This window comes from Carassius auratus, chromosome 10 (genome assembly GCF_003368295.1).
Source record: "Carassius auratus strain Wakin chromosome 10, ASM336829v1, whole genome shotgun sequence".
NCBI lineage: Eukaryota > Metazoa > Chordata > Actinopteri > Cypriniformes > Cyprinidae > Carassius > Carassius auratus.
Genome location: NC_039252.1, coordinates 4876402 through 4892292, shown reverse-complemented (window position 1 = coordinate 4892292; position 15891 = coordinate 4876402). Strand labels below are relative to the sequence as shown.

General features: G+C 37.6%; 1 protein-coding gene across 1 annotated transcript in view; it reads right to left on the bottom strand.

The window, feature by feature from the left end:
* Positions 1–15891, bottom strand: part of LOC113109629 (A disintegrin and metalloproteinase with thrombospondin motifs 6-like) — an 81497-nt gene that overhangs the window by 37417 nt on the left and 28189 nt on the right. Inside the window, exons 11-13 of the mRNA XM_026273310.1 lie at positions 13199–13340; positions 6137–6244; positions 640–785 (exon numbers count right to left, since the gene is read on the bottom strand). Of these exons, the coding sequence (XP_026129095.1) occupies positions 640–785; positions 6137–6244; positions 13199–13340 (396 nt within the window). The remainder of the gene's footprint in view (positions 1–639; positions 786–6136; positions 6245–13198; positions 13341–15891) is intronic.

Genomic DNA, 15891 nt, shown 5'->3' with positions numbered 1-15891 from the left:
AAGGCAAAGCTGATTTTTCCTTTTCCTATCAAATAATTTTTGATGCTGATTGATTATATTAATTGTTCTTATAAAGTCTATTTCAAAATATATGCAAATATATTTTTTTTATTTTAAATTGTAATAATATTTGACTAATATTTTTGACCAAATATCCAGCTTGGGTATGCATAAGAGACTTCTTTCAGAAACAATAAAGATCATAATTATTTCAAACTTTGACTGGTAGTGTACCTGAACCTGCAACACTTGGGTTGATGCATACTAATTTACAAATTAACCCTATCAGTGCAGACACATTTGCAAAGGTTTGTGGGTAAAAAAGGTTCATAGTCTACTCTCAATAACTTGATTTAGGAATCGATTCACACAGCCCCACTATTGGAATCTATTTCTCACACCTCGCAGAAAATTCCAGATTGCATGAATTCCTATTAAAATGAATGGATTTTGCCCACAAAAAAGTAAACAAACAAAACCGCTGAACACCAGTAAATGTAGCTGCACCTAAATAGTGTGTCTTTACTGAAGTTGCGTTATGAGTCCAGTCTTGATTTAAGCACAGAAAGTGTGAGCTGTAGTGAGACGGACTAAATAGGGACCCGTTCAGTTTTGTTCTGGCTTACTTTGCCTACTTACGCTGGGCTGTCACAGTGTCGCATGGAAGAGGAGACGCCGCCGCCACAGGTACGACTGCACTCGCCCCAGGAGGTCCACGGTCCCCAGCTCCCATCCACGCTCTGCGGCCACGTCCCAAACGTCACACATTCACCCTGATAGCACCACTGATACACAGAGATCCAGAAATCAGCATTAAAGAAAACGTTTTCTGCTGTAGGATTTCATTTGCATTTCTAGATTTAAACTGGTACATCATGAATGCTATGGAACTTTTTTATTTTTCAAATTTCCAGTGTTCTCAGTTGGAAAAATTCTACAGTAGTGAATATAATAATAATAATAATATTATATTATATATATATATATATATATATATATATATATATATATATATATATATATATATATATATATATATTTATTAGGGGTGTAACGGTTCACAAAATTCACGGTTCGGTCACGGTTCAGTTCGGATCGGTACGTTTTAGATACAGCAAAATGTAAAAACATCTCAACTTTTCAGAATGCCGCAAGTGCACCGCGGGTCATGTGACAAGAACTAACCAATCAGCTTCATCCTTGTACCAACGTTGAAAGCTCAGCCAAGATGAAGGAACAGCTGATCATAGTTGTATATGGATTGCAATTTTGAAATAAATTTAGTAGCAGAGCTACTGCAAGCAATTTTTAGAGCTGCAAATCCATTTATCCTTCGCTGAAATTTCCGCGTCTCATAGAGAGGGCACGTCATTGTTGCTTAGCAAAGACAGACGCCTCAGGGGGCTTCTGCCCGAGCGCTTTGGAAAGGAGGAGAAAGACGCGACTAGTGTTTTCCACGCGTTTTTTTGGCGTGATATGTGAACAGCCCCTAAGGCGCTTGCTCACTCAGCACGCGCTGAAGGCTCGTTGCAAAATGTACCGGTGTCTAAATGCTGCGGGGATAGTTTGTTGCGTGTATGTTTCTCCTTTTTTTCGTCTTTTCCCAGATACTGACACAATAAGGTGATGTCGGCATAAATGAGTTGACATGTTTCAAGTATTCCCGCTGGTGTTTTTTTTTTTTTTTTTTTTTTATTCCCGCTGGTGTATACCCTATTGTCATGTAGCAGATGCGACGTACCGTTGTTTTTTTATCCACCACTCTCTTGCCATCACCATTATAGCTTACAGAGAATCCAAAGTGCACCCAAACACCAGACCTGTTGGTTATTGGAGGATCTTCTATTTCTGGTCTGTTAAACGCATTGGCCATTTTGCAACGAGCCTGAGTGATCGAGCGCCTGACTGAGTAGCCTAACATAAACATATAACTATAAGTTGGTGTTTTTTTCTTCTTCGGGAGTGTCAGGGGCGTTTCCTGTTACGTCGTTTGGGTTATTGGGCTACCTTGTTGAACGCATATCATATTTTTTTCAAATATAATTAATTAGTCCAATGAACATAATGCGTACCGCATACCGAACCGAGCCTCGTACCGAACGGTTCAATACGAATACGCGTATCGTTACACCCCTAATATATATATAATTTTTGTGTTCACGTTTGCCCTTTATCAATTTCATTTTTCCAAAAGAGGGAAAAAAAGTACAGATATTGATTACATTTATTAGCAGAGAGATGGATGTCAAACTTGCTGTCATATTATGTAGTGTTCACTAGTTTTCTGCAATTTAACGTCACAGCAATAATACACAAAGTGCAGTTTTATAAATGGACGTGATAAAAAAAGATAAGGTAAGACAGTTAAGTTGTAATGTTTTATAACTGGTTTGTGAGGTGCATTACAAGACATAGTTGATCAAATATTTTTATAATGCATTATATACACATGCTGTAACACTTTATTTAAAGGTGTCCTAGTTACACGTTACATGCACTTACTAATATAAAAACAATTAATAATGCATTACTGCATGCTACACCAAACCCTAATCCTAAACCTAACCATATAGTAAGTACATGTAGTTAATTAATATTACTCAGAACTTGAATGTATAATTATAGTGTTTTAAGGACACCTTAAAATAAAGTGTAACACACAGAATTCAAGTAAAGTGTTACAGAACATTCTCTTGCTCATTATTACAGTTAGGATTGATGAACCTTATTGTAATCGTTATGTCCACCAAAGCAAAGCGCAGCTGTCATTTGAGAGATGTCTCTAGGCTAAATCTTGTTTTGTGTAAACAGCGTCTTCACCTACTGTCCCTTATCTGAATTCACTCAAGAATAAAAACAGACTCAAGGCTTTGTAATGCCTCAGGGCCACAAGGCAAGATCTCATAATCCATCCCGCCCGGGGGAACACGAGGACAGGGATCGGAGACGCTGGAAACTGTCGTCACTGTGCAACTGTGTCAGTAGGTTAAGTTCTGGCTCTTTCTCACTCTCTCCCTCTGGATGGGATCTGGATGGTTTGTTCTTGTTCTCAGACTCTATTTCTTTCTCTCGTGTCTCGTCCGCAGACAGAGAACTTGGCAAGGGAAAGACTGTGTCCTCAGCTACCAGTGTCTGAAATCAGGGTAGTGTGCTAAGACACTAGCAGGCAGGTCCAAAATAACCTCTTAAAGAATGTCTTATCTAACAGACGCGCTGCTGTAAAGCCTAGCGAGCGGCTTCTGGCAGCATCATTTTAAGGTAGTGTATCATACGCATGCTTTGAAGGCTGTTTAAAAAGTAGGAGGCATGATTATGCTGCTCCCTAACAAACTGTACTTTGTTTTTGCACAACAGTCCCAATGCAGCAGCAAATACTCATACTCACTTCTATAAAACTTGACAATTCATTCTTTTTATAAATAATATACAGTAGAAACAAGTGACATAAATAATGTAAAATACATATAAATATAACATAATATAAATAATTTAATAGTTCATTAGATAGTTTATAAATAAGAAAGAGATACATTACTTTACAGAAAGGTCAAAAATGGTTTACTTTGTGATAATTATTGCTAAATGATTTGTAAATATATTACTGGGATAATTGCTTATAACTAATAGATACATAATAGCAATAAGTGCCTTATATAATGCTGATACACACAAACAATTAATATAATATAATATATTATAATAGGGCTGCACGATTATGACAAAAATCATAAATGTCAATTATTCCCTTGAAATTGTAATTGCGATTATTAATAATTGTAAATGATTATTTATCACAATTTAAACTGAATGATGTTCGCACCATTGTTTGATGCAACTGCATTCTGTATTTTTATAAATATTTATAAATATGTTAAAAATATGAATGGTAATATAATGTTATACTACAACTAACATTAAAATAACGGGAAAAACCGTTAAGATAGCAAGTAGAAAGAAAAAACTGCATCTTAAGCATGCAGAATAACATAAGTGGACTTTGAACGATTAATTGCCGCTTTCAACGATTACGTAATTGTGGCATCAATAATTGTTATCGCGATTAGAAACTTGATTAATTGTGCAGCCCTATAATATACATACAAATCCTTATATGAACACCTAATTTAAATACATCAAACAAAATATGAACATTACATTAATGAATACATAAAACATTAAATCTTTTTATTCATATTCACTATTTTAATGTTAATTTAATATTCTAAATTAATTTTAAAAAGTAATATAGAAATTGTTATTCTTTTATGAGTCTTTCAGCAAATTATGGACTTTTAAAATATACTGAAAAACTTTTTTGCATTTTACATTAATCATATAAATAACAATAATAATTCATCTTAATAATAATACCTCAACATTCTCATTTAATCTTAAATTGTATTTTATATGTATTTAAAATTCATTGAAATTTTTAATGTACATAAATAATTGATAACCATTTGACAAGGGTGTCATCAGATTGTTGAAGAGGCAATTTTGTTAATTTGCCCAGTGTTGGCCAATGCTGATACAATAAATTGGCTAGTAGTATATCATTAAAAGTATATTATACATTACTATTACTGTCACTATTATTATAAAACACTGATAAATCAGTGCATTTATTGAGAAAGTAAAGAGAGTCCATTTTGATTTCATGTTGTCACATCACATTTAGGCCCCGTCCACACGGAGACACGTTTCTGTGAATAAGCACACATTTTTTATCGGATAGGCGTTTCGTCCACACGGATCCGGTGTTTTCATCAGGTGAAACCGCTATTTTTTGAAACCGGGTCCCAGAGTGGATACATTTGAAAACGCCGTCTTTGCGTTTTCGTCTGGATGGCTAATCCGTATATTTTCTGAAACGATGACGTCATCAGCCCACGTCTCCCCCCTAGTCCGACACCTCTACGTCACGTAACAGCAACAAAACATGAACAAACACTGAACGATTGTCTTTTTATTAACTAACATTAACACTGATCAATAAATGTATTGTTCCATGTTCGTTTGTGTACCACGCGCAAGGTTTATGAGCATAGTCCAAGTCTTCTTCTCTGTTTTTAGTGTATCTCTGTGGCAGAATTACAGCGCCACTTACTGGTCTGGCATGTATACTACATCATTATGCGGTTTCGTGTGGACGCGGATATTTCTTGAGACGAGGAAAAAAAAGATCGGATTGGGGTAAGCTCCGTCTCTGTGTAGACGGGGCCTAAAACAAAGTGTGTTTAGTGTTCCTGTAGCTCAATTGGAAGAGCATTGCGCTATCAAGGTTCCCCGGGAACACGATAGGTAAAATTGATAGCCTGAATGCACTGTAAGTCGCTTTGGATGAAAGCGTCTGCTAAATGTATAAATTAAATTTAAAAAAAATTTCAATTTATTTTAATTTAAACAAAGAGTGGAAGAATGCCTTCAGTGACAGATTAGGAATAATCTCTGTCTTAAAACAGGCGGCTTTCTGGCATTGTGCTTTCTGAAGTGTTCGACAAGACATTCTTTATGACGTGACAAAGTCATTATCAGTGGCGTTGGTGGAAAGCATATTCAGAAGCATGTGTGGTCACCCCGTTTTTCTCTGTCTTTCCATTCCTCGACTTTCTGGAGCTGGCAGGGCCTCCACTCCATTACACGCTGGGTGAGAAATGGCTGACATTCGTATTCCTTTGATGCGGACCCAGCCAGGGGCAAACATAAGTACGCCACCCGCTAAAAAAAAACAGCGGCTCAACCTGGGGCTCGCTGCTTGTCCAAGACAACGCACAAGAGCTTGGCAGTAAATAGATCCAGTGAGCGAATGGTAACAAATACTGACAGCTCGTGGTCCTCATCCATTCTTCCTCTAGAGCCATCCTACCAACGAGGACAATGGCCACTCTAATCTTTGTTAGTACTGTCTCTCTAACCTGGACCGGCAGAAATGTGAACTGATGACCCAAACGCTGTGTGCATGAGTGAACACTGGGAATAGGCTTTCTTATTCCCATATGGTACAATGAGAGAAGGGACAAACGCTCACCCGGAGCCATTCTCTTCTCTCATCTGTCAGGAGTCCGTTTCCCACTACCTGCCATTTTATAACCTTCCCCACTACGTTAATCTTTCTGATGTTGGGATGCTGACTTACCCCCTTTTCAATGGTGCTTGTCTGGCACAGGGTTCCTTCTGCGGCGGGGATACTGTTGGTGACACAGCGGTTACTTTTGCTAAGGCACCAGAGCTCTCTACACACTTCCTAGGAAAGAAGGCAAAAGCAAGTTGGTCAGAATAGATTAATTCTCAAGGGACAGAGAAAATAGACACGAGACCAGCATACTGTGGTGGACCGGTTTCCCCACCAGACTTTTTACAAGGCCGCATGAAATTGCTTCATATCTGCATTGAAACAAGATGTTTGGGTGGTGCATTCCGAAAGGACCTGCACCTTTTCAATAGCCTATAGGCTGTAGTAACACCATTGCTAATAAGCGACTTGCTGGTCGGTGGCATAGAGTATTTGATTGAACATAATAAATCAACTCAGATTTCGGCAACACACTTGCACAAGAATTAGCACTAGTTTGGTAAAAAGCAATTACAGAGAATGGTTGATTAAAACAAAATACTACTTTTAAATTTTACATTGTTTTCTGTCTAAAAGGCTGTGCATAAAAGCCGCTGTGTATACACCCAAATAAATTCAATTTGTCTTGTATTTTGTATGCATTCTTGCTTAATAATAAATGTAAATCTTTTGATTATCTTTTGAGTAATTCTGTGTGGGATTTTAACTTTCCTGTCCATTTTTAGCCAGCAATATAAAAATTTTTAAACAACAGTTTACTTAAATAGAACAACCCAACATTTAACCCAACCAGCTGAGTCAAAAAAACCCTGCATGTGTTCTGCCCAATATTTACCCAGCACTGGGATGCCAAATAACCCAAGCTGGGTTGTTTTTAACCCAGTAATTTTTAGACTGTAGCTAACAGTTTATGCTAAAAGAGTATAATACATGAATTAAAAATGCCATTTATGAAAACTTTAAATTTGATTTAACCAGTGTTTTGACTTGTTAAGCAAAGCATTCTTGGTAAACCAGTATTTTATGCTAGCATGCTAATCATCCGGAAAAAAATTCACCAATTCAGCAAAATTGCTGTACTAACATATTGACCAGATGACCTAGTATTTTACTAGATTTATACTACTTAGTCAGAAATGACGTTTTATTTCATTTTACTGACAATTCATCCCATACGACTATTGCTTCGTTTGGAAAAAAATGGTGGTTACATGGCAACAGGTCTAGTAAATATCTGGTAAAATGTATGTGCTAAGGTGAGGTCAGATTTACCTTTGTACTGCTAAATTACACAGGTGAAATGCAGTCATAATAGGAATCCATGTGATTAGGAATTTCACATTAGATGCACAGATTTCACTTGGATTCAAGTTTGTTGAATGTCTAATACACAAATTCACTGTGTTTACCAGTATTAAGATGTTTGGTTTGGACTTAATCTTGCACAATTTAGCCAAAGTTTCGCTAATGTGACCACACCTTAAGTATCTAAGCTTTATTATAGTTAACTAATCGTTAGTCGACGAGAAAAGGCTAAATACACAAAAGCATCACCAATGTGTCTGTCATATGTTAAGTGTGATCACTTGCATTTTTTGGTCATAAAAATAGGAGTTACACATATTTGTAAGCTTGAGAACAGTTCTTTTATTTATGTGCAGTCACAATAACAAAAAAAAAAACTTTTGTGATTTTGTAAAATAAAGAAAGTGCAATAATGTGCATTCTGCTGTTTCAGCATGGTCTTTGAACTTGATTGCGTCAAATAATAAAACTAAACTCTGTGTATACTAGCCTTAGGCATAAGAAATATAGGCCTATATATAGAAAGTGAAATGTCTTTTTTTAAACAAACCACTTCAGATGGAAAACAACTATTTGTTTATCAACGAATTATTAAAATGTTAAGGCAGTCTCCTTACTTGTTTTTCCTGATACATTCATAATCATTACTTATGGCGGTGTGCTGTGTGGCAAACCTCATTCGTGCGCTACGTATGCAATTAATTGCTCATAACTATTACTTATGGTTCATTAATATAAATGTGCGACTAGTCGACAAACAGCTCAACATGAACAACTACTGGTCAACCAGCAGCCCTAGCTTTATTACATGGTATTTTGTTGCTATAAATGTGTCTGCGAATCAATAGGATTTCTGATTCCCTTAAATTTCCATCACATTTCCATCAAGTTGAAATTGTCAGTTTTAATTTTTTAGAGCTGCCTTATAAGTATTTGACAAATGCACCAGTGAACTAACTTCCACATGCTCTAAAGGAACCATGCTGGGGTCTGAAGTTTGAGCATAGGAAGACATAAGGCTTTCCGTACATTACAAGTGTAGCTTTGTAGAACCCGCATTAGATTTCTCATTAAAGTGCACCAGCTCCCTTTAAAGCCTGAACTTCACAGGATTTATAGGACAGAGAAGTGCCCCCATGAAAAAGACTTACGATAGGGAGCACCACCGCTGACCCCAGGTCAGTAAATAAGTCTCAGCTGCCCAGCCCATCCAGATTAAATAGGGCGGCAAACTGCCACTCTCAGGTTGCAAAAGCTCCAGCTTTGCGGCTGGTTTTAATAAGGTTTCCTGCTGGCCCATTCAAGATGCCCATGCTGAGAAGGTCAGAGGGGTAGGCTTGACCAGCGAGACCCCAGCACTGACGGCTTTAAGCTGGGAGTGCAGGTTAAAAATGGACAAAATTCACTAAGACCAAAGTAATTACTGCTATCGAACAGTAAAAAAAAAAAAAAAAAAAATTAAGTCGTGGGGCACTAAGTGGCTGGAATAAGATTTTCAATATAAAATAAGCATATAAAGGATCTTTAGATTTGTGGCCATCTGTGCTAATTTTTACAAAGTGTTCCATTAAGGTCATAGCTTTGGTCTTCTGATGGAAATATCCTCTAAATATATCTAGTAATTCTTTCTATCTATGTAACACTTTGGTTTAGTTTTAGTTTCAGGTTTCCATTGTGTTTTGGTTATGTCTTTCTTGTTTTGTCATCTGACCTAGTTTCTCCATCTTTTTAATTACCCACTTTCTTAACTTTCTGTAGTTAATTATTTCATTAGTTCCAGTTTCTTTAATCCTTTGTCTGTTAGTGTCGTTTTGTGTTTTACATACTGTTTCGTTTGTGTTTCTTCTCGGTTGGATTCACTTTGATTAATCTAACACATTTCTTTTAAATTATTTTGTCTACCTTTGTCATTCTTTGACCTAAACGTGACTAAATAAAAGACCCACTAAAGCCCCTTTCACACTGCACGTCGGACCCGCAATATTCCCGTAACATTGCCTGGTCGCCTTCTGTGTGAAAGCAACCACGTCCCGGAATTGATTACCGAATCGAACCCGGGTCGGGGACATAGTAACATTGCGGTAATCGATCCGGAACGAGCGCTGTGTGAACAAAAGCCAGATCTAATTCCGTATCGAAGTGATGACGCGCGTTATCGCGCGACTCTTTTACCGGCTGTTTTGAAGGAAGATCAACATTCGCGACGAAAACATATGTGCAAACTGTAATGAAGCAGAGATCAGTTAGTTCCTCTCTTTCCGCGCTGACGTTGATATCGTTTGCTTGCTTCAGTTAAAGTATAACGTGCCAAGCGTTGGTGACTCGTACATTACACGTCACGCGCTGATGTCACGTGTCGTTACGGGATTTTCAAGGGTTGTGTGTGAAAGCACGCACATATACCGGGTCATCACTGGCAGTGTGAAAGTGCTAAATCTAGCGACCAGGGAACAATTACAGGAACACGTTACCCCTGTATTTGCCGGAATGGCAGTGTGAAAGGGGCTTAATAAAGAGGAAGTTTGCCCTCGATTATCTTTGGCCTGATGGGGAACCCCTTTGAGCCCAATGGGGCTACAGTATTTATTTTCCAAGGAACCTGGAGGCATATGTGGAGGAGTTCATGCTACCAGCCACCTCGTCATCTGCAGCGACAATTAGCTCATTGATGGATTTTGGGTTGGATTGGATGACAAGATCTGCCTGGTGATGCTTCGGAGAAACTCGGAGTACATCCACTTCACCTTGTTGGTCGTCAGATCTTGTTTTACTGTGGGTGATGTAGAGGAAGATCCCGCCACCAGCTTTTTATCCCACTTACCATCCATCATCATCCCAGAGCTAGGACCCAAGTAATGTACAAAAAATGTAACAATTATTAAGTCTATTTTCCATTTTTTCCATGATTTTCCATGTTTTGCATATGGAGATTAAAGGTTCACTCAAACTAATAACTACAAATACCAAATAACAAACAAATACCTTAATATCTGAAAAGTCCGATCTCAAAATTATCCAGTCACAGAAACTGTTGAGACCACCTTACCATACTAGGTGCTCTCCACTGCCACTAAATATTTTCCTTTATGATGTTCCCATGTTCCATGGTGATAATCTCCTCATATACACTGCTGATTAATTGGTGGTTTAATAAACAGCAGGATAAAGTGTAATGGCTCCCACATCCTCTATAGTCACTTGATCTAAACACCACTGATCTGAAGCAGAATAGTTTTAGAAATAGATTTCCACTGGCTTTGTCCTAAAGACCCCCAGGCTCAAGTTTTCTTGAAGAATGGGGGTAAATTCCACTCCACATCGTTCAGGAAATATATGACAGAATTCCAGGAAGAATCAAAGGCAAAAGGTGGTCGTATTCCTTATTAGGTCTTTGATATCAATATATTTTTAGGTTTCAAATTTTTCGTCTACCCCCCGGGTGTGTGTTTATCTCTCCGTAACAGTTTTTCCAAACCAAATTCAAGCCTCTGGTCCAATGGTGTGGTTATAATTCTCCAAAGGCATGTATTAAACAGATGGTTGGCAGAAAAAAATAAGATTGTCAGAATCCACTAACACTACACGCTGTATTAAACTTGAGCCAAGGGAATGCAAGACTTTTTTTCTTTACATGACCGTCTTCCATGCTGATCTATACCACAGTTATGAGCTTAAGAGAGAAATTACAGGGTTCTCTCTTTGGCATGCGTTCATCCACTGTCGGATATATCTCTCAATGAAACAAAAGAACTCTGTAATCTTGGGTAATTTAATTCTTTTCTGGTGTAGAAAGCAAAGCCGCATATTTGTACTAAGCAGAGCACCATCTCTTATTGATCATTAATTTTCCTGGCTTCATTCAAGCCTTTTTTTTTCCTCCTGTGTCAGTTTATTTGCTTAAGTTTGTTATTCTTTGGGTAAAATCATTATCATTTCCAAAAGTCTGGGGATTCGACAGGAAAAGAAACAAACCTCAAATATGGGCTTTCTCTGAAAGATATGTGGCCCGACTTCAAACGTGCTCAATGAAGCTCGTTTCAGGTGCTGATAAAACAACGATCTTTAATTTCGACAACATTTATGGCATCATGTGACCTACTACAAGAGAGTATAGACTTGGCAGCCTCACTTCTAGCCCTCAAAGGAAGTGAAAATAATCTAAGCTGATTGCAATCACCTGTGTTTCTCAAAGCGTCCAAAAGTTCTCCACAATCAGGGCAAGTGTTACAAAAACTTAAACTCGATATATTCTTTACAAGTCCAAATGAGACACCATAGCACTCACTCATAGCACATTTTCCCCCTCACTGCTCTGTACATCAGAGAGCTCTTCTCGTAATGTTGCCTGCTGAACAAATCATGTCCTTTGGCTAGTCTCCTCTGGGTCAGCGGTAAAAATAACTGCTTGACCTCCGGCATCATGTCTCCTCAGAGTTCTTTAAGTAGCGGTCTTGCTCTCTATGTCCAGACTGCCTTCTGAATCAAAATCAGCTCTTAGATTTTAGTTCATATACAGCAGGTTTTAACTTCACAGTTATCAATAATGTAGAAAATATCTGATCACACTTGATGCGTTCGCAATGTTACAGCCATTTACTTTTTTTTGGCATGTTTGACTAGGACCAAAATTCGTGTTTTCATCGAAAATTTTGTGATTTTAGCTTAATTGCAATGGTTAAGGTAACATCTCTGTAACATTTTTTAAATGGTTTTCCTTAAATAGACTCAAAATGTCAATATATGTATTTACATCAAAAACAAAACCATACCAAAACCAGCTTTTAATGTAACGTAATTTGTAAATTTGAATGAAGCATTTAAACAACAACCACTGTATTGTTGGCTCATTGTAACCAGCATTGGCAACTTAGCGACTTACAGATTTTGTGACTTTAAAATCCCCTTTTGGAACTTTTTCAAAAGAATTTCCTAGTAACAACTGTAGTCGCTAGGCGAGATTATACCAATATATACCGATAAAAGTTATAAACCTATATACCATCCCATCTATAAAACTAGATATGGTTAATCCTACTTTCCGAGACTCGCTGGTACAGTATATTACCATCTAGCAACATTTCGTGAGCATACTTTACCTACTTTCCATTTTAAGTACCGTATTTTCCGGACTATAAGTCGCACCTGAGTATAAGTCACATCAGTCCAAAAATACGTCATGATGAGGAAAAAAACATATATAAGTCACACTGGACTATAAGTCGCATTCATTTAGAACCAAGAGAAAACATTACCGTCTACAGCCACGAGAGGACACAGGAGCACCCTCTCGCGGCTGGAGACGGTAATGTTTTCTCTTGGTTCATTTCTCTTGGTTCATGTCAAATTAATAATTTTGATAAATAAGTCGCACCTGACTATAAGTTGCAGGACCAGCCAAACTATGAAAAAAAGTGTGACTTATAGTCCGGAAAATACGGTAGCTGGCAACAGGGATTTTAACAACATTACTGCAATGTTTAAAAATCCAACATCTACCATTGTTATGTTTTACATGATTAACTTTCTCATGACTTTTAAGCATCCACAGAATAGTTGTGCTTGTTGCGATGGAAGTAAAACAGGTATTATTTTTGCTATAACTTTTGCTTACAATAGTGGCACAATTAAGATATATTCCACTTAAGTTTTTTTCCAATTAACTTTTAAAGGTTGTAATTTTTACTTTTGATGAACACTTTATGATACATGTTTGAAGCAGAACTGTCCCATTCTTTCTCAAAAATGGCAAAAATGTGAAAAAATGCGAAATTTTCACGCATGACATTCCCAGAGCACGATAGTGTCTTGCAGCCTTCTTACCCCATATTTGCACTGACGGGAGGAGGCGCCGTACTGGAAACGACACTGCTCATCTGCATCGTACACCTGCCCTGGAGCCACAGTGGGGTACAGGAAGTCTCGTTTCAGAGGCTCATTGTCCAGACATGTTCCCCGACCTGAGCTGTCAAAAAAACAAACCTTCAATGGGATTGGCTTCTGTACAGAGGTTTCATCTATGTCCAACAAGAGAAAAAATCTCACATGAAAGGGAAAGGAAAGGCATATTGTTAATGGGAATTAGCAAGCGAGGTACCTGGAAAATACAGAAGGTGAAATGAGGGAAGCGGGAATGACAAACAGTGGTCATAAAACGCTGAGATTTGGACTTATATGGTACTGCGGTGTGCCTATGGAATCCTTTGAAGAGCCAATAAAATGACGAAAGAAACTGAACGAGCAAAAAAAAAAAATGCAGAAGGTACTGGAGGTCACGCTTCCAGTCAAAGTTGTGTTTAGTCTGTTTAGTCAGCTAGAAATATGAACGCTCCCAAGAAACCCTCAAAAAAGGGCCACAGCTCTGTCTGCAATGAACAAAGTGAAAAAATAGAGCCAAAGCAGAGGCCAGGCGGTGCATGTTTTGTTGGGCTGTGTTTATTCTGGGTTCAGAAGTGGATCTTGTTTTATTCTCGGCGTCCCCGTTACGGATGCTTTTCCCCCCTCCCTGGCGTGCGCAAGCGGCTTAGAGACGTGTCCGCCCCACGCCGCTGCTGTCCGCCGGAATAAAACAGACAATTATTATCCCGCTGGCTTTTCCAGCAGCATGCCGCGGAATACGCTCTCCTTCTCTCTGAGGGAATAGTGGGCTCGCTAACAACATAAACGCTAACATTTCATACTGCTGGAGAGCAGGCGGCTCTATTCTAGGTTCTGTCTGGCATTTGCATGATTGCTGCAACTGAACTCGCAACCTAAAGCATGTTAACCAACCACCCCACCGTGCGCTGCTAAAAGCAACAGTGCCTCTAAAGAGAGTGAGTTTACATTGCATCAGCCAAGACACACTAACCCTCTGACGGTATGCCATTACATTTTCAGACACTTTCTACAAGGGATATGTGTCTAACTCACACATTTATTGGTCTGAAGATGGAAAAATGGGAAGGCGTGACTTTAAAACTTAAATGACAACAATTTATATATATATATATATATATATATATATATATAAAAATATATACTGGAGGCCAGAGATAGTTATCAATGGAGCTTAAATTCTTTGTAGTTTTATAATACTAAATCATTTATTTTAGCCTTCAAACTAAAATTACAACATCATAATTTGCAAATATATATAAATATATATTATTTATATACTATTTTTAATATTATAAAATATTTTACATGTATGCAAAAACACTTTCCTGAGGGGGGAAATTAATAAATGCAAATGTAATATTCACTAGAGAAAACAGTTTGACAATCAGCTCTGTTTTTCCTTTAATAAGCCAAATGTGGTTGATAAAATCTTACATTAATTTAACAAAAGGGTATTCAAAAATATATTTAGATGTCTAAAAAAAAGCATCCTATGGATCTGGTTTCTGTAGTGCATTCAAGGGGAAGCATTAGATGAAACCGGGATCTCTGGCTTCCCACCACAATACTGGAAGTCTAATCTAATTAAAAACTAAACCAAATACATTGGAAAGGAAAGAAACACATAAGCTCTAGCCTAGGGGGTAACCAATGTTGTATTTAGTTTCATCCATTAAGTTTTCTATTTTTTCCCATGTGTTTTGGTAGAATAATCCCCTCGCCGGGGAGAAAGACGAATCTGAATATGTGCCCTTGTATTGGAATACACAAACAAAGACTGTTTATTTCTTTAGAGAAAGACAAAAATGGTCACTTTAAAAATGGACATGTTTATTTGACTTCCTTTGGTAAACTCATAACAGCGAGCAGATATGTCAGCAATAAAAAGGAAACTTAGTAACTATTTATAATATTTCAGCACAAAAACAAATATCTAAATAGGAAATTGCTAAACAGATTACAGCTTGTCCACAGCAATCGTCTAAACTTTGTGTGCTATCGATAACAATTTTTATAGAACAGCTATTTTTCAAATCTAATTAGACAAGCCGTGTGCTGGTATTTTGTATAAAGCACAGAGATGCTTGTGTTGCTCAGTTTGACTGTGTTTGACTTTCTGGTTCATTGACAAAATGGAAAAATACCTTTTGAAACTGACACAATTAATTGCCAATTGGTCAAAAGGCACATTATCTCAAAATGTGCATGTACTTCTGCCAATTAATTAGCATGTCCAATGAGTTTGACAGTAATAATGACTGCATTAAACAGAAGCCTAAATAGCTTTTAGCCATTTTTCCAAAAGCCACTTTCTTTATTAAAGGTTACTACTGTACATGTACAAACAAGCACACTAAAATAAATCCAAATCTACAGCCAGACACCAGTTTCTGGGTTTCTGGCGAGGAAAGATGCATCCACAGAATCTAGATGGGGATGTTGCGGTAATAGACTAGCATTATCATAGCAGAGCTGTTTTACTGCCAAAGATTACATCAACCTGAGATTTCAGAGAAAGTCCATTATTGATGAATTGCTCGGCGCTAAGCAAATCCAAAAAAGGAAGGTTGGTATTCAGCCTCAATCCGAAATGGTCACAGATGACACGGTGTGATTATACAACAGGGAGTTCATCC